Source organism: Apteryx mantelli, chromosome Z (assembly GCF_036417845.1).
Source record: "Apteryx mantelli isolate bAptMan1 chromosome Z, bAptMan1.hap1, whole genome shotgun sequence".
Classification (NCBI taxonomy): domain Eukaryota; kingdom Metazoa; phylum Chordata; class Aves; order Apterygiformes; family Apterygidae; genus Apteryx; species Apteryx mantelli.
In genome coordinates, this window is record NC_090020.1 from 11,712,296 (window position 1) to 11,740,093 (window position 27,798).

Genomic DNA, 27,798 nt, shown 5'->3' on the forward strand with positions numbered 1-27,798 from the left:
AACTGGCTGGGGAGCAGCTTAGCTGAGAAGGACCTGGATGTCCTGGTGGGCAGCAAGCTTGACATGAGCCAGCAGTGTGCCCTTGCACCAATGAAAGCAAACTGTGCCCTGGGCTGAATCAGCAAGAGAACAGCCAGCAGATCAAGGGCTGCAATTATCCTGCTCTAGTCCACACTTGCTATGCCACCTCAGGGCACTGGATCCAGTTTTGAACTCCCCAGTTCAGGAGAGACTTTCAGAAAGGTCCAGTGGGGGGCAAACAAGATGGCTGGAGGATCTGACATATGAAGAAGGTTTTAAGAAACTAGATTTATCCAGCCTGGAGAAGAGAAGGCCCTGGAGAGGTGGGGGGAGGGATCTACTCCCAATCTTCTGGTACTGAAAAGGTAGTTAATACAGGAGATGAAAGTACTCTCTTTACAAGGAGGCATTGGGATAGGGCAAGAGGCAGCAGGCACAAGTTGCTTCAAGGGAAATTCCATGTGGGTATAGGAAAAGTTCCTCACCGTGAAAGCTATTAAACACTGAAATAGGTTGCCCAGAAGAGGTAAAACCTTTCTCACTCAAGACTTGGCCCAATAGGATAGCCAATTTAAGGCCCTGCTTCCTACACAAGACTGGATCACATGATCCCATAGTCCCCTTCCAAACTAAAGCAGACTCTTCTGTGATTCTATGGCTTAGCAAGATATGTGCTTAATAGACAGATCTTATTCTAGTGTTTGAAGATGGAGAAAAAGCCTTGAGCTGAATTCCAGTAAATCCAGCCAGACCTCACAGTTTATATTATTAAGGTTAGTACTCAGACAATGAGCTGCCTAAATGATGGTAGCCACAAAAAGTGGCAGAATCTTCTGCCCCATTAGCACCTAAGCAGATAACTGAAGGTATTTATTCTGTATTTTAGTAGAAGTAACACAATAGCATTTTGCTGGAGAATTTTGTTAAGTTGTACTATCTTCTTTGCCAGTATAACCTCTTTAAAACCGTAGGAGTAATGCGGAGACCGCATGCTTAGAATCATAAACCATCTTAGCAGCTTAGAGTTCAGAGCTGGTGGCTCACCATCAATAAATTATTTTTCAAGACAACCAGAACTGGGAAATTTGCTCTCAACCTCTACATCTTCCTGACCAGTTGTTCTACAAAAAGCACAGTTCTACAGTGACTGCCCAGTAAGCATGTCCTTGTTCTTCAGACAGACCTATTGCTATTCTGTTCTTTGGCTGTTCAGAAATAAGCTAGTTGGAATTGTGCTTTAAGGTCATTTGTCATTATATGTGAAACTTCACTCATTATTTTAAAAGTTCTGCCCCTACTATGGCAGAGTATCACTCTCAGGATTTTAAAGCATCCAATAAGCATCTTTTTTCAGTGTCTCAGTGGGAGCTGGAGAATAATACAACTTCATCATTTTGGATCCCAGCTTCCTTCAACAGTAATGATAGGTCATATACTGCTTTCTAATAATAAAAAAAAAGTAGGGCAACCAGACAGTAAGAGTGTGAACACTGGCACAGCTAGAAATCACCAGGGCTTTTTATTCATTTTTAATAATCTCATATGGGTTCCTACATGAGTTCAAGTCTTCAGAAAAATCAAGGTGATGACAAAAGCTCCTTCAGAGCACCTCTCTGTTATACGCTCTGTGACATTATTACAGTGCCTAGGAACCCTAAAAACTGACCAGGATTCTCAGAGAGGTAAACAATTACATGCTTTGTTCTAAGTCCAAACAACCCCTGACAATCACATCTATGTGATTAGTTGTTCACTGCAAACCAGAACTTGGTCATGGCTTTAAGCACAGAGTACTCAGGTTAACTCCACAGTCCCCTACACGGAGACAATGCTGGCCAGAATGTTGAAGGGAACTAAAGATATTAGGTTATTTGTCATCAACTGCAGATGCATCTTGGGCAAAACACTTCTATGACTAACTGATCCCCATGCTCACTTTGAAATTCAGAAAGTCATCACTGACTTCCTCTGAAGTGTTTGTATCAGTAGTTTTGCAATGAAAGGATCCCCCATTCCCCTTTCTTCTCTCTAGTACAAAAACAATGTTCATCTTTTATCAGATGTCTGCTCTCCACCCCACCCCAGCATCAGTAACAACTGTAAATTTATTCCTAATAAAAACAATTTCATACCCTTGAATCAAACCTGACTACAGACAATCCTATTAAAATTTGTCAATGCACAGATGTTCGATTCATATATCCACCTATATTAACAGCCTTCCATGCTATATTTTTATAGATGTTCTCATAGATGTTTTCTTCAGTTTTCTTTACTCTTACATCTCCTCCTCATACTACCATACACTACAAAACATTTTCTCTCTCAAATTCCAGCTTCTCATGTCACTAAGCAGAAACTGGAAGTATTCACCACTCCTATGCCATTTAGTTTTATATTGCCCATCTTTTTCTTTAGAATATTTTCTTTTAATCCATTTATATCTCTTTCCTTGGTGATTTCTGCATTTACTACAGCTAGCCTAACAACTCTAAACAGGTTGGTTTACACTAGTTCTAATTAGTTTGAAGTTCTTTAGCTCCTAAATTTGTGGATGTTCCTCTGAGTCACATAATCTTCTGGTTTATAAAGGGCCCTTTGAAAAGTTACTGAAGTTTCTCTAAGCATCTGCACAATATGGTAAAAACCATACTCTACCATGCCTTGCATTCCATAAAGAACTATAAAATAAAAACCCATTTTAGGAATGAGGTCACAGCCCTTCTTGAAGTCTAGGAAACAGCATATTTATAAATATTTCCTAGTTCATCCTCTAGATTATAAATTTACAAGATCCCTTGTACTTTGGTGCTGTCATCAGCCTTTGCTGTGGTTCATAATCTGGTGATGTATTCTTTCCTCCTGTATTCTTTGTAGCCTCATATTCTTTCTTGATCTAGGGTTCTAATCAAATAAGAAGTCTGAGAGCTGAGCTGCAATATTTTTTCCCCCAACACTATTTTCTAAGGGAACAACACTCAGATATAAAGTCATATGAAAACACCAGAAGCACTTGTTTTCTTATATTCTTACTTAAAGAAGCTACAGTAGCACAAACACTTCCTACATTCCAAAAACTCAAATAATGAAGATGACTACCTCAGATTCCTGCAATGAGCCTATGCCAGTACTTCAGTGTAAACCTTCTTCTACCTATTTGGATTCTTTATGTAGACTTAAATAAGTATTAAAAAATTCCCCCTTCAACATACACAAATAAAACACATTAGCCCAAAGATGTGTTTATTTAGCCGAGACTTCCAAAAGAAAATATCCAAGTTTTAAGAAGCAAAATACGTTTTCTAGACATTCTCAGGCTTCAGTGGTAGAAGTGGTATGAAATGGTAGGAGTTTTTAGAGCTAAAGACTTAGAATAAGTTTCCTTATTGCAGTACATTCAAAGTTTTAGCATTCACTGTTAGCTTAAGGTTCCACAGCAAGCATGCGTCTGTGCTCTTTTTCCTATGCATGAAGAGCACTTAATGTTTATGGCAATGCTGTCATTTTACCCCATGTGAAACATTCATGAATGTTACTGGAAGCCAAACAACTCTGAACTGTGCATCTCCAACCGTGACCAGTACTCCGAATCAATATACTGTCACACAAATAATTTTACCTCATTAGTAAGTGAGAATAAAAAAAGAAGCCCGAGAAGAAACATATACAAATGAAAACGCACGCAGGTGTTTTTGGTAATGCACTAAAAACTTCCATTCCAAACCCTGGATACCCAGGGCCTCGATTTTTGAAGCCATTATTAGGCAGTCCTAGGGCAAGTCGAGACCTGAGAATTACAAGAAAACGAAAGACTTTTCCACTGAAAAGCAGTTTTGAGAAAGCAACTATATATTTGTATATTCAACTGTTCTCTGATCATTCAATCCATAAGGAAATAGATGTTACTATTATTTTACTTTTGTTTTAGCCAGTAAGGTAAAGAAATCATCTACAATTAATAAAACTTCAGCTTTTAAGAAATGATTGTATTCAAGAGCTCAACATTTAAAGAACAATATAGCTGGAATCACTAAAAGCTGTTTATTAAAACAGTCCTATGGGCTTAGAACAAACATAAAGAACAAAGACAGACATGCCCAATGTCATCAATATCTTTGAGTAAATATTTGCCATATGCATCTCCCGAGTTACAACTCTACTTCTACAAAGACAATGTGGTACAACAGAAATAACTAGTGGGATAGAAGGGACAAGAGCAACTTTAATATTGAAGTTGTTTTGCAGTCAGAAACAGTTTTTAATTAGTAGGACTTTAAACATGTCCCAAGAGGACTACTCGCTAGTCCTTGTCACTAATCTTTTATATTCAATACAGCCTATCGTTACCCCTGCTGCAGTAACATTTCCACAGAAGCCACCATAAAGTAACATTCCTCCAAACTCTTATCACCATTTTTCTACTTTTATACTGTGGCACATCCTAGAAAAGCATACTGAAGGTGGTGGTGACGGGGGGGTTGCCTAAATTTGCCTATACAAATTTAATTAGGAATAGTCATTGTTATCAAATACATGAAATAGTCTAATAATCTCTTGTGCATCATATTAAAAGAAATATGTAAAACAGTTTTTGTATACTAGAATCAAAGAGAATATGCCTGGTTTTAGAAGATGGGAACTTATTCTAATTTTCAGTGTGGTTAATGAGTGAAAATATGAAAATACACATTATGTTTGTAACTGTGGCAAATGGCTATGGTCACAATTAAATTATCACTTACCAAAATCTACTCTTGTTAGTATGCACTGCATGGGATGGTCCGTTGTATGCCTTGTTGTTGTTGCACCACTTTCATAACAAGTTGCACACAGATCGTAATCGTAGCAAATTAAACACTTGTATCTGCGACCTCGAAAATTTCCTTTTAAACATGCATCGCAGCTGACACCTGTAAACAAATAAAATTGCTTGAAAATGGCAATAAATTGCACTGTTTTTCAGTAAGAGGCAGATTTGTTACTACTCCCTCCCAAGAACCAAAAGTAGCAAGCCATCTCTGACATATGCAGCTGACACATAACCCACATTTTAAGTGTATTTATTTCATAAAAAGACACGAGTCTTCCAAAAGGAAAATCTTGAACTTTGAAAGTAAAGTAAGAACAAACTCAAACATCTGAAATGACAACTGGTTAAGCTATAAAATCTCTTTAGACCTGCCTTCCTATGGGAGCTGTTATCTTGGAGTATGACTGCTGTTTTGACTGCTCTGTTAAATCATATTTGACCCAAGCCTCTCAAGCTGAACAGTATCAAGTCTGATTGAGGGAAAAAAACCCCAAACCACTGACAAGAATCCCTAGCTTTTCTGTCTTTACTTTCCTACTTTCTAATATTTCAGTTCTGAAAAATATCATAACCATCCCTGGCAATATACGTGGGGTAGAAATTGAAGTTTCTTCCATTTTAAGGAACAGGAAAAAATTAAGATGCTTTTGAAGTTAGGTTGTATCAGTTTTCTCCACCTTCTTCCTTTCTGGAGTTCAGTCTTTGCATTGCAAACTAGTCACATTGCAGCATTTCTTTGACACCTTCAAAACTTCTAAAGGTTTTCATTTTTCCTTTGTGTGGTTTCAGATCTCTGTGGGTTACTTAGGTGAGTGCACGGGAAGTAACATCATCTTGTAATCTGTCCTTCAATTGCACTAGCAAATTAAGCACCTCCATGAAAGAACAGAGTGTATACAATACAAGCAACATTTTGATCAACACTCTCTTTCAGTATCAACTACAACATGTTCTTCATAGTTTGGTAGCTACAGACAACCTTACAAAGCAGAGTTAACAGAACAAAATAGCTACATTAATCTCCCCCATCCCCCCTTTTTAACCAAATTACCAGAGGACTAATGTTGTTTGCAAAAAAAAAAAAGCATTTTGTATTGTGCTACTCCACTCTAGCATTTGAGTAGAAGCTTTAACACTTGTTATACTAAAATGCAACAATAACTCATCTCACTTAAATCTTTGTTACTTGTTCAAACAGTTGCTTTGAACCCTGGACAAAACAATATTTTGTCAGTCTTCCTTTCACTTTCTTTATTCACAGACATACTTTAAAGCATTATCTCATCATCTCCACTGTCTGACTAACCACCACGTGCTAGTATGAATACTGAATCTTTAGTTGCCACACTCAGTATTCAGTTTGCAAGCATCACTCTACATGGAAGAGTATATTCAGAAGAAATTACTTCAAGCATATCTTTTATTGGTCATAACCTGAAAGAATGACATTTTGACGACATCAGTGTTAACATCTTTGAAGTTTTTAATCTTTCCCCTTTGAAGTGCTATTCTCTGAAGTTTTGTCCATTAACTCTGAAGAACCTGTAGCAATCTTCTCCAATCTATGAGACAGTGACCTAACTTTTGAGAACACCTGCTCATTAAGCAATAAAATTCATTCGAGAGAATTAAGTCCATTGACTGCTTTTTTTTCCTACCAAGATCTAGAAAATTTTACATATGCAGCATCCAAATTTCCCCAACAATGCATGGTGTACACAAAACACTTATCAGCTACTGGCAGCACTACAAGTCTTTTTGTCAGCTACTGAAATATTTTTAAAACAGCTTATCAGCAAGTTAGGCATCACTTTGAAATAAGCAGGCTAGTTTACTATAAAGTCCGTGTTACACACTGACAACTTTCTAGATGAAGTATTAAGCCACAGTTCTATTAAGTCATACTTTCCCCACTTCTTTTCCTTAAATTCATAACACTTGATTTAATGCAGATATATGCCTCTCTGCAACTGCCAAACTCCTCCCATCACATATTCTCTCAAACATCTAAATAGTCCATATTTGAAGACAGACTTTAAAAAAGTTTTTGTTTGCATGCTTTCTTCATGTTAATACTTCTGCATATAATTCCATAGTACCCGTCCCCCCGCCCTTTGTAATATTAACTCTGGAAAGATTCTGCTACGAACATAAATTACAATATAATATTTGTATTTAAGTTTTAAATATATTTCCACCAGAAGTGTTAATGTACAACAAAGTTTTTAAACAGCAGATGTCTTCTGCTTCTTATGATCACTTCCCAAATAGAAATTCTATGATTTGAGTTCAATAGAAAATCTGATATTAGTGTAACCCACCACTACTGTTGGCAAAGTCAGGTCCAGAGCAAAATCAAGTCCAGAGAATAACAGTTACACAAAGAGCACGCTTTCTACATCTCAGAGCCAGCTTCACATGACTCCAAACCACTCCCCGTCTCAGAATATGGCTGACAACAGGGGGTGTAACAAGTTAATTTTATATCCTTCTGTGTGGTAAAAAAGGAAAACCCAAAAGGAAACAGGTAAAATGAGAATCAAAAAAAAACAATAAAAATCCCTTAATTTGGGAGCTAAAGCCATATTTAAATCCCCAGACCTCCCACTGAAGCCAGCAGAACCTCATTTTCAGAAGTTACATCACTTATTCTTCCATTTTAAAAATAGTCTCTCTGAAATTCAGCTCTGTTACAGTTTTTCCCATTCTTCAAGCCTATCACATAGCTGCCAAAACCTCTCCCATCTATCCAGACTGCAATCTGTAAACTGGAATACCCAGCCAGCTCATCTCCTCCCACCCTATTCTGGCTACGATAGTAAACACTTTCGCTTCCTTATGGAATCTTAGATTTTGTTTTCAATTTTCCCTATTTTAGCCTTTACATTCCATCAACTAATTGAAATTCCAGAGTACAGCATATCTTTCAAACCCCCAGCATTTCCCTTCATTTGTCATGTAAAGCTACAAAGGCAGCAGGTATGCAGCAAATTCAAGAATGTTAGATTAAACTGAATGCATTCACATTAATCACAGATTTAGAGAAGAAAACACGCTCAGAAAGGGTTCCCTTTGAAGTAGGGAACAAAAACAATAAAAGAGTGAATAACGTGTGACAAACATTTAGGTATTCTGCACACAATTCCGACTTGTACAGCATACTATCAACTTTTAAAAAGCCCCTGAATGAAATCCTGTTCAATGAGAACTTCTGTTCTGAGCAACCATCTGGAATGGTCACAGAACAAGAAATATCCATTTTTTTTAAACTGAATTGAAAATCGATTTTTTTTTCATGATAGGTGATAGCGGAAGCTTTTTCATTTTTTTTCTACTTTCATGTAATTGCTACACAAGTACACACATACACTGTTTATCATGTGTCATGTCTAATTAAAACTTGTAGCTCATAGACAAAGAATGTATTTTTTTTGCAATGCAACATTATTCCACTAGAGGGTAGCATCGTGCTAAAAGCCTAAAGACTTGGTTCGTTCTTCCTTATCAGCCTTCAAGTTCTGAAGGGCTCTTCAACAGCATCCTCTCTTCATAGTATCAGTGCTCTCGGTCTCTTCAGGTTAGCATTTTGAGTGAAAGGGGAATTCAGGAAATACCTAACAGTTCCATTAAAAAAAAAAAATGTTATTTTCCTTTGATACAACATTCTCATTATTTTTACATCAAATCATCCCACATTTTCACCTAATTAAGGATGATTACTTCAGGACGAGATCATCACACAAGCATTGTATATGTAACATGCTGAACAATGATGTACAAAAACAAGAAAAACCCTTTCAAACTCACTCCCATCCTGACAATCAAATATGATTTCCTCTAATGCTATAAAATTGGTTTTGCTAGAAATTAACCAAAAAGAAAGCAGCATCTCTGGGTTTAACAGCTGGAGAGACTGAAGCAAGCAGATGATCTAATTTCAGAATGGAGAGAATAATGCTGGACAGAGTTGTGGTTCAAAAGCCACCCGCACTGGGATTAATTTGTTTTTACACTTACAAGCAAAGCTAAGGTGTAAAATCTAATAAGATGTGCTGAATGTCCAAAAAACAAATGACTGCCTTGGATGGACATGAATAACCATCTGATTCATTTGTGACAGAGTAATGTTTTTTCCATTCGACCTCCCCAGATACTACGGACAATCAGGAGGATAATACTAAACACACAATAATCCTTCCCACATAAAAAGACCTGAGAAATTTCACATTCTGCTTATACACAATATACAAGACTCTTCAGACTTATCAAAAGCCCTAAGAAATAGCATTACAAAAAGTATGTAGTTTAACTGCGATGAAATCTTAAATAACTTTTTAAGACTGACAAATGAAGCAAGACTGGCTTTACCTGTTCCAATATTTGACAGAGAAAAGCAGAGACACTGAACCAGACTCAGTATTGGACAAAGTGGGAATACAATGAATGAAACAGTATTTCCCAAAAACATTCAAGAAGTAATTTCATACATATACCTAAAGCATCACAGAAAGCATGGACATCTGATTTGAGAACAAGCATGAAGAGAATTAAGAGAACATGTCCACAGTATACAAGTACCACTCTTCATTTCAGAACAGTAAGCTGCAATACCTTCTACTTAGAAAATGTACAGATAAGATTTTAATGAGAAAAAAATAACAGTTGTTAAGTAGAGAGCAGTAACTTATCCCTTTACCACTACGCTGAAAGACATGGTCTATTTCAATAGACATGATCTGCAAAGCAGCAGTGAAATGGGCATCCCCACAACACATGACAGATTTCTTGAAAAATGGATTCTCTTCTGAAGTCGAAAGTTCAAGATCTTAGCTGTCAGATGCAGTATTTCTGCATGTGAGCAAAACAAAAACAAAAAAACCCCAGCAACTAAGAAAAATCTGAGGTCATTGGCAAAAATTTCGCAAAACTGTATCAATGCAAAAGCTATGCATCATTAGACAAAGTCAAGAGGAGAACTCAGGACTCAACTTTCTTACAAAGAACACATGGTCAAATGTAAGCCACACAGTGACACCGGAAGATGTTGCATTCTTTTCTTGTTCTCAGTCTCAAACAGTCTGAACTGCTAAACTTCCAGCAATATTTTGGATGTATCATTTAACTTTTAGGAGTTTCAGAGAAAATTCTATCCACTAATCACTACAAAAAACATTTAGAATGGATATGAAGCCTGCATCTGAAATATTCAAGTAGAATAAAGGGAAGTTAAGGGAAGACAGCAAGATCTAGCTGTAGATACAGAGCAGTATTTAACCCTTGTGCTAACCCTGAGAATGAAACCGCACGGTTTTAGCAATGCGTAGAAGAAATTATGTTTGTGGGTAGTTTCTCCATTGTAACATTTCTGTCAGCAGTTAAATGTTCAAGAACTAGCTTTCTGGCCTGTAATTCAGGTATGCTTCTTTCTTGAGCAGTGCTCAGATTAAGGATCACCAAAATTCTTTTAATATCCAACATACATACAAAATTAGGTTGTCAATGATCTCTTCTCCAGAATGAAAATGCCAGTTACCTTGCTTTCCTGTCTTACACAGAGCATGAGTGAGGTTCACCCTTCTCAAAGACTGACAGAATTACATGCAAGAGTACCACTGAATTTCAGTGGGACTGCACAAGCTTTAAGGTTCCCACCTTTCAAAACTACATTTCAGAAACCCAGGTTAAGCATGCAAATGAAAGTAAAATACAGTTGTACTGTCTCTTTTGTGGTATAAAAGGCTGCAATCTGTACACTTTATTTTGTCTTTATATTCTGAAGATTGTAAGTAACACCACTTTCAATATGCATCTGATACTTTTCCTTATTGGATGCTATTTCAGGGGCGTTTGTTTGTTTTTAATAAATTTGTTTGACATCAACCATCTGAGCTGTAGGGTACCATGCTGCATGTCTACCTCAGTCCTACAGTAAGAAATTCTGCTCAAGCGGTTCAGCTGTTTGAGACTGAAGAAAATATATGCTATTTTTTAACATTAAAAAAAATTATGTCAATTGTTTCTTATTTTAGCATCCTCATCTCTCAATGCAGACTCTACTGACTTAACTGAGAGGTTAATTTATAAAATCAGAAGATGTTGCTGTTTGTGTGAAAAATCCACCAGAAATTCAGCCAAATTATAGATCTCTGAAGTGTTTTAACTCACACGTTTACTAAAGTAGATTGTCAGAACAAACATCAAGGAGCGCTACCACATCGAGAATACTCAAGCACTCTTGCACCTTCAAGTGCTGAACAGACAATTCACAGACCATCCCCTCAAAGTAGTTGAAAATCTACATCTTCACACACATCCAGTGTGCAATAGGATTCAAGCTGCAAAATCAGCCTATAGTGGCGTGAAAGAGGAAGCAACCAGACTAGTATGTCCGCAAAAAGAACTAGTAAGATTGAAACTGCAACCACAGACAATGCAAACTTGGAATCGGAGAGAAAGAGGGGAGGAAACCAGGCCTATACTAGAACAGAAAGGCAGAAAGGCTTTTATTTTTTAAACAGTACTCCTTCCTCCCCAAAGTCTGGAGTAGAAACAAATTCCCTGATCTTGTCATCTCCCTTCTGTCAACAAGTTTCGTGAAGCTCACTGGCACTTGTCTAGAGCTAGTCTAAAGAGATAGAACCAATCAATACTGCTGAGCCAGTAAGTTTCAGCCTTGGTCATGATATATGTGAGTGACAACATGCTGCAAAAAGGAGGTTTTGCACTTTTGCTGTCACATCCCAAATTTTGGAAATCACATACTAAAAGGTGCAAGTCATGTAGAACACAAGGAACAAGCAATTAGTGAGCACCCCAGAATTTCTCCAACACTCTATAGAAATTATGTGGCAGAGATGCAGCTCCCCACAGCAACAGTCATCTACCTTTACCTTGAAACCATCTTTTTTCTTCCTGAATGCCCTGACTCTTTCCTCACACACATCCTTCAAATCTTACAAAGCAGCAAGCATACTAAACAGCACATTCCCTCCATACATACCTCTATTTCAGCTTTATAACATAATCTATCTTGTGCAGAGGCAGTCAGGGATGAGTGTCCCATACAGAAATTAACATCTGCCTATGTAATTAAATAGATTATCTTAAGGTCTATGTAAAAGGGATGAAATAAAGTTGCACTAGCTAGCTTAAATTCTGCTGTTTCCTAACTTCAATTTGCAGCCTTTACAAGGCAGTTTGTTAGTTACTCATTAGCTATCAATATTGAGCTATTAATATATCGATTAGCTATCTTAAACTATTTGATTGCACCAATAGTACTAAGAATGTACAATTAGTGATGCAGAATCAGCCAAAAAAACCCCAAGAAAATTACAGTAATATATATTTTCTTAAAACACCATCAGAAACTCACTGAACTCTGAAAAAAGTCACTTGACATTTCTTCATTCCTGTCGATCCAACCTTGAGAGGAAGGCCACGCTATCTAAAGGCAACAACCAAGGCTGTTTTTTCTCTTCAAATTATTGAAAATTGTCCAAAAATCATGATAAATTACTTGTGTTCAAGTTCATTTGCTCAAGCACCAAGACACTGAAAGAGAGGACACAATACAAATACTTCTGCAGGGTAAGTTTTAAATACTACCCATTTATTCTTATCTGAATTAGACTGAAATAAGTATTGCACACACACGCTTGTGATGCGATTTGTATTAGTTCTTGTTAATATTACATATTTATTCTCTCTATACGCCAAGAAGAGCAAACACTTCTTTTCTGAAGGTTTTGCACACAAATCTGTACATTCTTTCATCTCTTCAAATATACCTCTGGGACACCATGCACACAACCTAGGAACACCTCTAATTAGAGTTTGCTGAAAAGTCTGGACTAACATCTAGACATCACTTTACAAAGAATCACTATTGAGTCCATAATCCAAAACAACTACTTTCCTGACAAGCCCAGAGGAATATCTTCCTATCCTCCACACACTAGAGAACAGAAAACCTTTGTCTACTTTGAAAACACAGGTAAAATACCTCACACCTCTCTGCCAAACCCAGAAAACAACCATGGATGAGATGTGGATTTTAACAATTTTTTTTTTAGGAGTCCTGGGCAACTTCTCAAGGTACTATGAGAAAGCAGCTGCAGAAGAGCAATTCTCAAAATACATTTTTAAACCAGTCTGCCTTGTTTCTATCTCAGGAATGCTTTATTTTGTAGAGCAACAAGTAACTTGGGAATCCATTTTTACTCAAGAAGAGCTATTACTTTTGAAAACTCCTAGTATACTTGCATATGCCTTCTGATTTCTGCTTTATTATTTTTACAAATAATAAAATTGCAAAGACTGCAAATCTCCTAGATACATTAGCAAAAAAAGGCATACTAAATACTAGCTGAACACCTAAAATTGTTTTGTATTCTTTGTGCTGTGATCAGACTCTTCTCTAATTGTTCCTTAAATTCAGACATGGAAAATTAAGCTACATTTGTAAGTTCTTGCCTCTTACAGCACATAGATATGTCTGCACTCAGACTACCATGCGCTTTGGTATTTTTAAGAAAAAATGTTAAGTATCTTCTCAGATGAAAGTATTATATTTAACATATCTAAACATTTAGGAGACAGCAGAACTCTTAAGCCGTAAGCAGAACTGATTCACAATAAAAGGTTTTGCCAGACGTGCTTAACAGCCTTTTAAAATAGAATTACAAACATGTCACATGCTGCAAGAACTTTTGATCAAGCAGATTTGGATTTCTAATTGAATATTTGATACTATGTCTCAGAAATCTTATCTTTCAATTAATGTAATTTAATTTGGTCTTCAAACACCATCACAACATGAAAGGCTGCTAAAGTACTGTAAACACAATAAAATTAAACAAACGGCAACATATTTATCAGAGTGCAGAAAGTTTACAATGCGGCAGCAAAGGAATTGGCACCAGGCATGATCTCATTTAACAATTTTGTTAATTTGGAAAACGGCAAACGGAATGTGAATTCTATTAACAGAAAATTCTTAAACTGAGGAAAGCTGTAAACAGTGCCAGGGCAAGAAAATAATACTAATAGCACCAGGGCTAAATCCTGTATCTAGTAAAATCAATGGCAAAATCTCCCATTTACAGGAACAGGTTCCCAAATTTCCTTCCGGGGTGAAGAGGACAAAAATATTCAGCTTAGGCAAAAACCAGCTGAACAAGAATCAGAGTGGAGGGAGAGAAGAGGGGAAAACATCACACAAAGATCAGTTCTATAGCTGGAAGAGACACGAAGGAAAACAGAAAATCCTAAGGAGAGCTTTAACAAAAGAACTGATACATCCCCTTTGAATCCTGCAAGGATTAGAGGTGGTCTTCTCAGAAAACATCTTTGCAGCTTTCAACTAAGATCATTATTTTAAAGACAAATTACAGAAGAGCGACAAAAAAGCAAAAACAATGAGAAAAAGTGACATGCCCAATTAGGCTTCTGAGAGCTGAACAGTATGGCTCAACTGAGTGGAAAAGTTAAAATGCTTTATGATTTGATAGACTTGACTCCTTTTTCCATAAGCCACTGCTTCAGCTAGACGGAAAAAAATATCAATACCCAACACATCTGGCAGAGGCAAAATTCATCACAGTTTTCATTGTAAATTCTTACCATTGCATATAGTTTAGCAGAAGTTAAATATTCTATTTAGGTATATACCCTATCCAGAGCTCTAGTATTGGAAATATACATTGTTTTCTTCCTTTTGCACTATCAGACCCACTCCTGACTTTCTTATGCTTTAACATTTCCAAAACAGGCAAGTATGGCAACATTTTCTCCCACTCCAACACAGAGAAGAGTTCAGATTTAATGTAGGCAGCAACCTGGCGAGCAGACACCACTGGCTGGCCAAGCACAGAGCTAGAAATAAAACACAGAAGTTTGCATGCAGTAAGTGCTCTAACTCTTTCAATAATACCTTGTGATTAGAATATGTCTCACGATATCTGAGCCTTACAGTATGAACTTGTACAAAGTGAACTGGAAATACATGCACTTTTCATGTCAGGAAAATAAATCCAGAAGACAACTGGGAGAGGCAGGGAAATAAGAAGTGGTGGCTCTCTTCACTGAAGTGTATCAGCAATGCCTGATACAAGGCAGGCAGTTGTAGCTAGACTCTTCCCATCAGCCAGCTAGGTTTACAGAGATGAGGCAACAGAACATTTCCAAACTCACAGCCTGCTTTCAAAATCATAATTTTGAATGGCACTGCAACATCACAAAAGGAATTTATCTTTCCTGAATGCCACAAGAGGTCTAGAAACTTGTAAAAATAACCGAGTTCCTCTGAACCCAAAATAAAATAAGGTAAATTATTTTAAAAATGCTACTAGGATGTAAAACAAACAAACAAAAAACAAAAAAATCCATTAAGATACAATCATTTAAGTACTAGCAGTGTTCTACCTTGGGCCTTCTCAAGAATTTTCTTACTACAGACATAAACAGACTGCCTTGGCAACCACTTTCACTCCCACTCATTGTCACAAAGAACATCTCAGGAAGATAGCACATCTGCAGAAACTACAACTGCTTATGATGGAAAAGCAACACTAGAAAAGTACTGTGGGAAATGTAGTATCATAAAGCAAAAAAAGGTATTATGCCTACTTTCGTCAAGCTTTGAATGTGCTCCATTTCTCTCACACCTTTGTTTCAGATTCTCCACTGCATATACTTCTTCGCTAATTGCTCATACACTCCCTGGATGGACAACCCAGCCATTTTCCAGCCATACCACATGACTACTTTGCTTCTTCCTCTCATTAGCAGAAGTCCCTTTAGCTTTATTGGCATTTTTTTCTTCCTTGTTACGCAGCATACACAAAGAAACAGAATATTATCTTTTGATTATTTCCCTAGAGTCCCACCCATCCTTTCTATACATTTTCAACATATTTTTCAGAATTTGCCTAAACAACTCCAACAATATTTGAAAATAAAAAGCCAGATCATGTTCCTGATCAGCTTTCCAGCTACCACTAAACATTCTAAAAGGCATCACTGATCTATGGATCACAGTTCATGAACCTTCAATAACTAGTTCCTTCCCCTCACCCCCCCACTGCAACTAGCTTAATCTCTTAAACAATCTTTTTTAGGCAAAATTGCTATGCTTTTTAATACATTCGTTCAAACCCACCTTCGATGTAATTGTGATCCTCAGCAAAAACACTATGCGATTGCATTTTTAATCCAACACACTAAGAAGAAAAGCATCACCTGGAACAAGCATGAAAAAGAAAAAGCAAATTCACCAGTCCGTTAAAGCAGATAAAAATGGATTAATTTACTGTAGAAAGTAAGAAATACAAGTCTATCAGTCTCACTATTATAGTGCCATAAAATCTAAATCATATTAAGAAATTTAAGGACATGAAAGGAAATGTCACTTTTATTCTGAGAATACAGAAGAGCTATATACAACTTCAAAGAAAAAAAACAATCTCCATTTTTATCTGCTAGGAACCAAAGACACATTAAGATTGTTATTTAGAGCAGCTATTTTGAGTTTGTGGGCAACAGCTCCAAAGTAGAACCATTTAAACAATCACTACGATTTCATGCTCAACATAAATAACCCCCCGCAAAGACTGTTTTTTGGAGAAACTAACACTCAAGAACAGAATCAGGACAAAGATAAGATCATTATTCTATCCTGGAAAAACGTGGGTCTCTCAATTCTCCATGCTAAATTTTAATGAAACAAATTTCTGATCATTCTCTTTGACCTACACCACAAGAATCAGACAGGTACCACAGTTCCTACCATTTTGCTTCAGACAGAAACTTTCTGCAATCTCTCATCCTTACTCTGGATAGAACACAGTCAGAGTAATTCATCCTTGCTCTAGAACAAGACATTCAGAATTAAACAACATCAAAAACATTTGCAAAACTGCACTCACAGAACGCATCAATAGCCAGATGGAAAACAAGTCTGAAATTTACAGTTTTAGAGGAATATTTAGAACAGGAACCTAATTTAAGAATTGACTAATTTGAAAAAAAAAATCTCATTTCCCACAGAGTTCTAAAAATTGGGAAATTAAGCTTCAGCAAAAAAGCTATTTTTCTAAATTAAAACAACAGGCAGCTGTTTACAGAGATGTTTTCCTTTATTTGCTGAGCTGAACTACATGGATAAACCATGTGCCTAATAATATGGCATTTTATCAAAACAGACACATATCCCACTTCATAATTTAAAAAACAAGTAAAGAGAGTGTCAAAACCCATTAGGTCTTATTACTCCTAATTATATGCTCAGACCTCAATCTGCAGTTACACAAAGCACAAAATAGTATTTTAATGATAAGGAAAAATCAACTGTACAAACAAATTTGACAAATCTTCACTGGAACAAATGATCTTTTAAATCACCTACCTATTAGAAAGAAAAAAAAGGTTTCAAAATGCTTAAGAGGTAGATTTTAATATCTAAAAATTTTTGTAAACAGCTATTCTGTCAATTATACCTCTGTATGATGCAGAATCACATTCACAATAATCGCAATTCCTTGTCCAAGATTATCTTTTAATTCAATAGTAGATCACAGTCTCGTTCACTTATTCATAGAAACAAGTTTTTTGTCTAATGTTTGAATGGATGAATTAGATAAAAATTGGAATACATGCAGCACTTTGGACTGCAAAGCTGACAGGATAAGACTCAACAGCCCTGACAACCAATAGGACAGAACAGGCATTTGACTTTGAGATTCCCAACTGAACTGCAAAAAGCAGTGGAAGACAAACTGTCTATAAACACACTGAGATATAAAAAAGTACTACAATCTCTAGACTTTGTCAATGCCATGAAACAGGAAAGGTACTGGGCTCTGATCTATATATGGAATGTAAGAGGAAAGGCAATACAGTAAGTTCAGAGGAAAAGTCCAACTCTCTTTTACTACAAAAATAGCATGTTTTTATGTCTGTTGAGCACTCCCATCCAAGATACTATGGAAGAAAAGCTAGATAATGCAGCTGAGGATAGTGGAGACACTAGAAATACTCTCATGGTATTATGTCGTGGGTTTTTTTCCACATCTCAGGAACACAAACATAGTCCAGTCACAACACTGAAAAACATAGCTCTACCTTCACATTTTTAGACTAGCCTGTAAGCTCTATCCTGTTTTCTACTCTACTCCATCTGAATTGCATGCAAAAGAGTAGTTTTCACCCACTAAACTGCTGAGCTATCTCAAGTTCTTGGATATTTTTGTGAAAAACACTTACCTTTACACTTGTATCCTCTGTAGTTATTACCTTCCTTAAATGCATAAATACCTTTAAGATTGCCCTAACTCCTGTAGCTGTTGGATTCTCAAGTTTGATTTAGGAATGCATGTCACAGAAACATGTACATTAGTCACTTGCTTCTCTTATCATTCCTGCTGTTTCTTCATGAAGATAGCATAGGCTTCTAGTCTAGAAACACCCCCAAATAATGCTTGTGTGAGAGCTTGATATTGTGTCCATTTACTTCAGCAGTTTTCCAAGTGGTGTCATCAGGGGTGTCTATGTGAAAGGAAGCCTCTGGCCCACTTAGTAGATCTAGCTGTGATACAGAACTTCCACATTTCTAGCGAAACTTTAACACAACCTTTATTTTAACATATTTTATGAGCTCCCTATCGGGGGGTTATACCACACTGGCTCCTACAGGAAACAGCAGGCATGAACTCCTTTCCTTCCAGGTTCTTCCACATGTGCCAGAGCAGGCAGTCACCTTACTCTGCCGGCATTGCTTCTCAGCAGAACACTGAAACTCAGGACCAGCTCAGCACCTCACACCTTCCAACAGTATACAGTTCTGCATTACCTTGTCAGGAAAAAATAGCTTTGACACTGCAAAGGCCTTAGTAGCACCTGAAATATTGTCCACACAGAATATATTTATAGCCACAGTTTTGAAGACTTTTTTTTTAACTTGCAGACATCTTCCAATATAGGTAACAGACACACATATAGCAAGTTAGTGCCTACACTGCAGCCCACAGTAAGTAAGTAAGTGTGTGTGTGTGTGTGTGTGTGTGTGTACAGTTAGAAGATGCCTTAGAATGGTGACAGGAGAAAAAAGTATTTAGAACTCTATAACCTACATGCAACGTCTTTAGTCTCCTTAACCCCTAAGGTCTCCTTGGCTTTAATGCAGATAATCAGATAATTTGAAGCATTCCCACTGTAGTTTCACATTTCTGAGACATTACTCAGAGTCCCAGTAGCTCCTCTAGAGCTGCTGGATTAAAATGGAAAAAAACACAGTATGGACCTTTACAACTACTACCCATTGCCAAGATCTCCAAGTGCTTAGCACCATAAAGGAGAATGAAGGCAGCATTTTCTTCCAGACTAGGGAAGTTTAATGCACTGTCATACTGTACAGTTAAGAAAATGTCTGCTTTCTTCAAAAATGTTAATTTGTGAATGAGGACACTAGAGACAAGGAAGAGGTTTGGAGGAAATTCAACACAAAGTTCAATGCAAGCATGACAAACAGTATCCATCAGTGCTGACCTGAAATCATTCCTCAGAAAGCCTCTGTTAATGGTACCCTTCAAAGTCATACACAAGAGCCCTGTACTTCAATCGTCACCCCAAAGTACTTAGCCCTTGGCTAGACGGTTGTATTACAGAATCACAGAATTACAGAATGGTTGAGGTTGGAAGGGACCTCTGGAGATCATCTAGTGCAACCCCCCTGCTCAGGCAGGGTCACCTACAGCACATTTCCAAGAGCTGTGTCCAGACAACTTTTGAATATCTCCAAGGAAGGAGACTCCACAACCTCTCTGGATAACCTGTTCTAGTTCTCAGTCACCCTCACAGTGAAGAAGTTTTTCCTCATGTTCAGATGGAACTGTCTGTGCTTCAGTTTGTGTCCGTTGCCTCGTGTCCTGTCGCTAGGCACCACTGAAAAGAGTCTGGCTCCATCCTCTTGACACCCTCCCTTCAGATACTTGTGTGCATTAATAAGATCCCCTCTCAGCCTTCTCTTCTCCAGGCTAAACAGGCCCAGCTCTCTCAGTCTTTCCTCATAAGAGAGATGCTCCAGTCCCCTAATCATCTTTGTAGCCCTTCGCTGGACTTGCTCCAGTAGTGCCACATCCCTCTTGCACTGGGGAGCCCAGAACTGGACACAGTACTCCAGATGAGGCCTCACCAGGGCTGAGGAGAGGGGGAGGATCACCTCCCTCAACCTGCTGGCAACACTCTTCCTGATGCACCCCAGGATACCATTGGCCTTCTTGGCCACAAGGGCACACTGCTGCATCATGGCCAACTTGCTGTCCACCAGCACCCCTACGTCCCCCTCTGCAGAGCTACCTTCCAGCAGCTCAGCCCCCAGCCTGTGCTGAGGCATGAGGTTATTCCTCCCACATGAAGGACTCTGCAATTCCCTTGGCTGAACTTCTGGAGGTTCCTCTCTGCCCAGCTCTCCAGCCTCTCCAGGTCTCTCTGAATGGCAGCACAGCCCTCTGGGGTAGCAGCCACTCCTCCCAGCATTGTATCATCAGCAAATTTGCTGAGGGTGCACTCTGTCCCTTCATCCAGGTCACTGATGAAGAAGTTGCATAGTACTGGACCCAGCATTGACCCCTGGAGGACACCGCTAGCTACAGGCCTCCAAACAGACCGCTCATCTAGCCTGCACTTTCTGAGCTTCCTTATGAGGATGTTATGGGAGACAGTGTCGAAAGCCTTGCTGAAGTCAAGGCAGATAACATCCACTGCTATTCTCATCTATCCAGTTAGTCATCCCATTGTAGAAGGCTATCAGATTGGTTAAGCATGATTTCCCCTTTGTGAAGCCATGCTGACTACTTCCATTCACCTTCTTATTCTTCACATGCTTAGAGATGGCCTCCAGGATGAGCTGCTCCATCACCTTTCCAGGGATGGAGGTGAAGTTGACTGGCCTGTAGCTCCCTGGGTTCTCCTTCTTGCCCTTTTTGAAGACTGGGGCGACATTAACCTTCTCCCTATTCTGGAAAAAAATTCTCAGCAATTCACTCCATCTTTCTGATCACTCTGCCTCAATTCTTAATGCTTCCAGGGCACCAGAAACAAAACACTAACTGAGCTTTGTGGAGAAACACACCTTCCAGTAACTGGCTCCTGTGCTTAAAGGCTGGATAACACCCTAACAGGCTATGAAAGGCCCCCAAAACCTATGAAAAAACAGCATTTATATCAATTTTTTAAATGTGACATCATCAGTTAAACCTGAGAATTTGCATCCTGCTGATCCCCTGCTTCTAATTAAGCTTCAGACAGCAGTCTGGAGTAACATAAAAATGTTATCTATAGCAACATCTACCACTAAGTTTGACTGATAACAGTCACTTATTCTAAGGACATCTTTCACTTATAAAGTTCTCTTCCACAGCAAAATCTCAAGCTGTTTTCTCAGCTCCTCACAAAAACCTTTCAGAATGAGGAACGCTTGGTATGCTCTCAGATCCTGCCTGGCAATTTGCAGGCCCTATGTGCCAAAAGAACCTGGGAAAGCATAATTCACAGATCATAGCATCCATTCTTTCTGTATCCAGCAGTGTAGGGCAAGTAATCTTCTCATCCTTAGAGTTTTATAAAATTGAGATAACCAATGGAGAAGAGTGCTGAAAAATGTATTTGAAGTCCTTGTGACTCAAAAGATGCTGCACACCTTCCACCTCATCTTCGTAAATCTGTAATGGATCTAATTAATATAATTAACAAATACAAGTCTATACAATAACAAAAATGGTCATGGTTCACAGCAGGTGTAACAGACCCTGGGGTAAAAATTCTGACCTGTACAGTACTCAGAAATCAGCTTACGTTTGACATTTCCATCTTATCTGAACAGTACACCCCATAGGAGAGGACAGATATGGAATTAAGATCATCTGAACTATTTTACATACTTCTAGATTGAAAAAAAAAGTTTAGTCACAATTTAGGAAGCTGTGCATTCTCTACAGCTTCCATTTGCAAAGCTTAGGTGTCTTTCTTATAGGACATCCTGACTTCTCTTTCCCAGCCTTATCTCTTTTTCCACATTTACATTTACAGAGAGGCTGCTTTGGACACGTGAAAAACAAGAGTAACAATAATTCAGCTGCTGGAGTTACTGGCCTTATTTACTTTTGGCAAGAAAGGAGATAAGACAGAAGAAAATTTGCAAATCACAGTGGTAAAACATGTCTATCTGGTTGTGGTCTATGTTCCACCACTATTACTCTTTGTGAAGCTGCTCTCACATACCTTATTTCACCGGTGAACCAGAACCAGCCTCTCAGTACAGAATTTTCCACTTTCAGAGACAACCCATATCTCACCTTGCATATTCATACCCAAATAATACCTGTACACCAAACACCCTTTGGTTTAGGCAATTTTCCTCATTATTACCTATATTAAAAGCATATGCAAATAATGACAAAGGTCCAAAAAATCTTTGTTGAAGTAAAAGTGAAATGATGGGACCTTGAGCACAGACATGCCCTTGTGGCCAACCACAGACTCCTTTACAGCAGATTTCATTCTAACGATCATAAAAGCAAGTTCAACTGACAAAGGCTTATCTATATTCAGACTCCTAGGAGTTTCAAATTCATTCCAGGTGAACAAAAATTTTTAAGCAGGTATGGCTAAAATACATAGGAGTTGATAAATTACGCAGTCAATACACAACCAATACATCTGAACACTGTTTCTTACCAGCATCACATTCTGAAGTAAAAACAGAAAGCACTGACAATCACACAAGAAGTCCTTTCATAACTATCTCCTAATGCATGTCTGATCTTGAAAATCTGCTATGATCTACTGTTTCTGGGGTTAGGATACTTGAGACAGGTATCCAGAGAGTATCACAAATGAAACAGTTCAGAGCACTGCTATCCAACCAGCTCCCTCCAAGACACTTTCATTCAGCCTCCAAATAATTCTGGTATCTTTCTAATATACTTGCACATGCCTAGATGTTTACTTCCAGAAGCTGACATGAAATTCCTGCCAAACCATCATGCATCTGGAGAACAACTCAGCTGGTTTGTAGAGGTGCAGTTCTTTAGAAATTGGTTTAAATTACAATCCTAGTATGAATACTGATATTCTCAAACTGTTTTGTACCATCTGTCCAATTAATTCATGCTAATTTCTAGACTGAACTGTTTATACATGAAGACTTTACCTCATCCATTTAATTTTCTAGGGCAAATACAATCTGAGAGAGCTGGGCAATAGCAATTTCCTTCAGTCAAGGATACTGGCTGCTTTACTATCAATAAGCTAGCAGAAGCTAGACCCTACACACCATCTACACTAGAAAGTAACTGTTCCTGAAAAAGATTTTCAACAATGACTCACTTCAACAAATAATTTAAGAATGCTTCTGTGGTAACCTAGACCAGTGAATAAATTTTTCACTACTAACATCTTCTAGTCCTTTCTAAAAAACAAAACAAAACAAAACAAGAACTTCTGTAGTAGGTCAGAGAAAACACTGCCTAAAAACATTTTCAGCAATAGTTAGTTTCTTAAATAGTCCAGGGTTAGTTGTGTTACCAACAAATATTAGAGCTCTGCTTTTCAAAGGAGACTTACAGAGACAGGCATTAAACTTCTATTGCATTTGAATCCAACATGGGTCTACAGCTTCCCCAGGTGTCTTTGAAAATCCCACTTTAGAGCTCTCTAGGAAGGAAAATAGGAAAGGGAGAGCACAGCAAAGGGAAAGAAAGACAATGACAGTGGAATAAGAAGGTGAGAGATAAGAGATCAATGACAAAAAGTAGGAAAACAAAGAAGAGAATTTATCCTACCAGAGACAGCACCTCTTGTCAGTCAAGACAAGAAACATTGCCTCCCAAAAAGAATCTGGCATCAGGAAATGGCAGAAGCGATGGGGGAAGATCAAATCTGACCTGAGGTAAGAAAAAAATGGGAGTTATGATCTAGATTTTTCAAGCTTTGTCTCCTCCAGGATGTTTTCAGAAAAAAAAATGTGAAAATTTAAAAATAATGTCTTTCTTCAGCTGCATTTTGTCAGTGATGACAGCAGGATGATCAAACCCAAAATGTAGAGCAGGATCAACATTATTTTAACCAAAATGTGAAATTATATGTGAATACTGGAGTGCCGCTAAAAATTTCTAACAAGCTAAAAAATTTGGAATAACGTACTTGTACCTATAAATGTCATTGTATTGGAGCACTGCATCATTAATTCCCAGCTTTAGCAGACTTTAAGTAACTTCTGGCAAGTCAAACTCTCTACCCAGTATCTCACATGCAAAAGGGAGGGAATATCACTGTCTTCTGTGTCTAGATTCCTGTTTAATTGTAATATATAAATTAAAAAAAAAATTACCTAGGCCTCCAACTGAAGAAAGAACCACTTTTAGACAAAGTCTATTATTAACTCCAAATAAAGCAATTGGTATAGAAATAGAACAATTAGGATGGAAAGAATTAAGGCATTCATGAAATTTACTGCAGGGTTACAAATGGGCAGTAATAACGACAGTTCTGATATTAAGATAAATTATACAATAAGCCTAAAGAATTACTTAAATATTTTAATATAAAAATAATACAAATGCCATGAAATAAATCCAGCTTCCTTCTAACATGCATTCAGGGTACATTCTCAGAGAAACCTGGAAAAACAAAGATTTTTTCCAAATACTTTGAAGATTCCAGTGAGTTCTATCCATGTTTAAAAATGAGCTGCAAACTTGAACCAATGACCTCAAGTGGAGGAGGTCAACAACCACCTCTATTCACCTTTGAAATACAATTCTAAGATCTATGGATGAAAAGAACTTCTGTAAGTGATTATAATTATAGTAAAGATAAAGACAATTTTACAATAACATCCAACAATTTTAACTCAGGAAAGATCTCACTCATCAGCTCAGCAAATATGTATGGCCTAAGCTAAATAAAGCTTTTTAGAACAGCTCAAAACCAAAACCTTGATTTACGCATACTGTAAACCAGTAAAACTACCAAGCATGTCTCTATGCTCTGCACTGAATTCAAAATGGTCTTTCTTAATTGTGTCAAAGTTAATTATAATAATGTTTTGCAGAGATAACACAGATGTGGATAACAGTAGGGACCATATATACAAAAACCATAGGAATAAATACAAGCCAGAGGTTCAGTTGATGCTTCAGAGAAACGCATAGGGACCAAATGGGACATACACTCTAAAGCCACCTTCTAGTCTGAAATAGTTAAAAGACCTGAAGTATGAAGTTAAAGATACAATCTAAACCTTTAATTATTTAATCTGGATACTAGGTGGCCTCAACAACTTTAAGTGAAAAAATAATTTACAATTTAATTACATACTGTCTGAAAAAGCACTTGTGTTCATGGGTTTTAATCATCATCTTGAATTCACTTAATATCATCTTCTTTGCATATTATGAAACGGGGATTATAAACTGTCTTACATAGATAGTTCCTTTTTTTCCAACTACTTCTCTGTATCAACCTTTCTGAGGTAAGCATCCTTCCAGTTTCTATCCATGCAATAGTTTCTCTTCACACAAGTCCTGAGTCACTAACATCAGCCTCTTGGAATTTTCTGAAATAATGTGACCAAGAAGCATACAGTGTCTTACAATGCTGCTGTATGAGTAGCGGACAGTGCTGTCTATAGTTAAGTTTGTTTGTCTCTTCTCACTACAACTTTATTTTCACAGCTTCTAACTACCAAATTTGACCATTTATTCTAAAACCTCTAAGGCCAAAACTTTTTTTTTTTTTTTTAATAAAGAGATTTTAGCCAAAATGGTTCCAAAGAACAAAAAAGGTAAAATCCCACAATTTTGCTCATGTAAAAACAGACACATCTTAGTATCAATCCATTTTTTCCTATGAAAACACCACTTCATTCAGTGCACTAGGATAAACGGTGTTCAGTAAACAAATAGATACTCAGTATTTGTTTTATCCTCACTGTTCAGTGTGAGCCTTTATTTACCACACTTTTCAAAACTTGCATTGATTATGGATATTCTCATGCCCTTCTCTGTCAGCATGTCTCTACAGAACTTCAGTGCAGCATAAATATCAACGAGTTAACTTTCAAAGCACTTCTAAGCAGTATTTTCCTTCTCTTGAAACAGATGGTGTGAAAAGATTAAAATTGTAAGTCCACTATGTGCCCAATCTGAGATGCTGAAGATGCATTTTTCAGAGTGTTTATTTTCTATAACTAGGTATATTTTCAAAGCTCATCATTCAGGTATTGCAGTTGCAGCTGTGAATGCTCAGATCCAAAAATCCTAAGCTGGGCCTTCATAAAGGCTAGCAGCCACCTGTGAACTCTTGCTTAGGTGATTTGCCTGGCATTTCATACGAACTCTGTAGAAGACATAGGTTTCGATCCAGCTTCCCGCAACAAAATTCAGCTGTCAACACCTCAACCATCCTTTCTGTAATACCTTAGCTGCTCATTCACTGTAAACTTCCAAAAACAGAGCAGGGCTCTCATACACACAACAGCCTCCTACACAGCTTAAATGAGGCAGGGGTAGTATGAAGCAGGTAAGATACAGCTGTGTAATAACACAATGCACATACTCAAAGAAGGTTGAATTAGTGAATTTTGGCACATCCCAACTCCAACAGCTTCTTGAACATGGTAACACTTTTCATACTGGTCATTACTCAGTTTTTATATTTCTTAACAGTAACTGGGGTAACAACAACAAGATGCAGCTATGAACAGTGATATCCATATCCCTTCACTGAATGACACTAGTAATGTAAATATTCAAATGTATTTGAAAAGTCTATTTTTCTTTTTTCTTTCTTTTTAATATAAGTGAATTTTATTTATCCTGTACTGCTCATGCAACCTGTTTGGCTCTTCCTGAAACTTCCTCCAAAACCCTTCTAGTTACCATTAGCTTAAAAAAAAAAAAAAAACAAAAAACAAAAAACAAACACGCACTTGCAAGAATTATTTCATCATTTCCCCTGCTCTTCCCCACCAAATGACATTAAAAATATTGCAGTTCTGTACCATTTTCCTGCTTAAGGTATTCAACTATCAATCTTTCACCACTGACCATTTAAAACTAATTTTTTTTGACTCACGAACGGTATTTGATCCATGACATCACTTCTCATCACAGACCTGAACGAAGAAACGGTCTCTCTTTACTCTCTTATTTTTGAAGGGCTTTGTCTGCAGACTCTAAAGGACAGCACTGTATTGGTTGGAAAACACACAACAACAGATTTCCTAAACCATCAGAGCCAGAAGTCATTCTTTAAATGAAACCCCAAGTTCCTCAATACCAGTAAGTATACTGACAGGTAAAACATCACTGATGTGTCCAGCTCTTTTTACTATTAAAAGATGATTAAGTTTCTTATTGAAAGCAAACAGTTTAATAATAAAGCAAATTACTGTGTTCCAATATTTCTGATTACATTTGCAGCTGTTTAGGTTTAACATTAACATTTTCCTGCCCTAAACATAGCTCTCACCAGGTAAATTATAACACTAACTCATTTTTAGGTACTACACTACATTTCTGATTACAGACCTTAATGTGTTCTCACAGAGTAAGACTAATAACACTATGAAATACTTTGAAACGTACAGTTAGAAAATGCTTTGTCAGAGCCAAACATCTGTACGTATTCAAAAAATGCACTGTATTATTTTAGGTGTACAACTATCAACCTAAACTTGATTTGCTTTCTACAAATCAGATCATAGAGGTAGCAACATATGACCCAATTTGCGATTATGCTGTACTTTGGAATAACAAATTTCATGTTTGGAGGAACTGTAAGCAAAGAAGAAAAACGCACCAGAAAGCACCAAATTACAATGGGTCTCACAGATATGCATCTTCATTATTAAATGCAATACTTGATTATTACTATCACTACATTATCATTATTACTCCATTATTAAA

At 37.4% G+C, this 27,798-nt stretch overlaps 1 protein-coding gene across 5 annotated transcripts in view; it reads right to left on the bottom strand.

The window, feature by feature from the left end:
- KCMF1 (potassium channel modulatory factor 1) overlaps positions 1 to 27,798 on the bottom strand; it is a 53,846-nt gene that overhangs the window by 21,331 nt on the left and 4,717 nt on the right. For 4 of the 5 annotated variants that reach the window (XM_067315262.1, XM_067315263.1, XM_067315261.1 and 1 more), the window contains one exon: positions 4,764 to 4,931. In XM_067315262.1, the coding sequence (XP_067171363.1) occupies positions 4,764 to 4,931 (168 nt within the window). Of the gene's footprint in view, positions 1 to 4,763; positions 4,932 to 15,992; positions 16,073 to 16,619; positions 16,680 to 27,798 lie in introns of those variants that run through there. The other variant, XM_067315260.1, reaches the window with a different exon arrangement.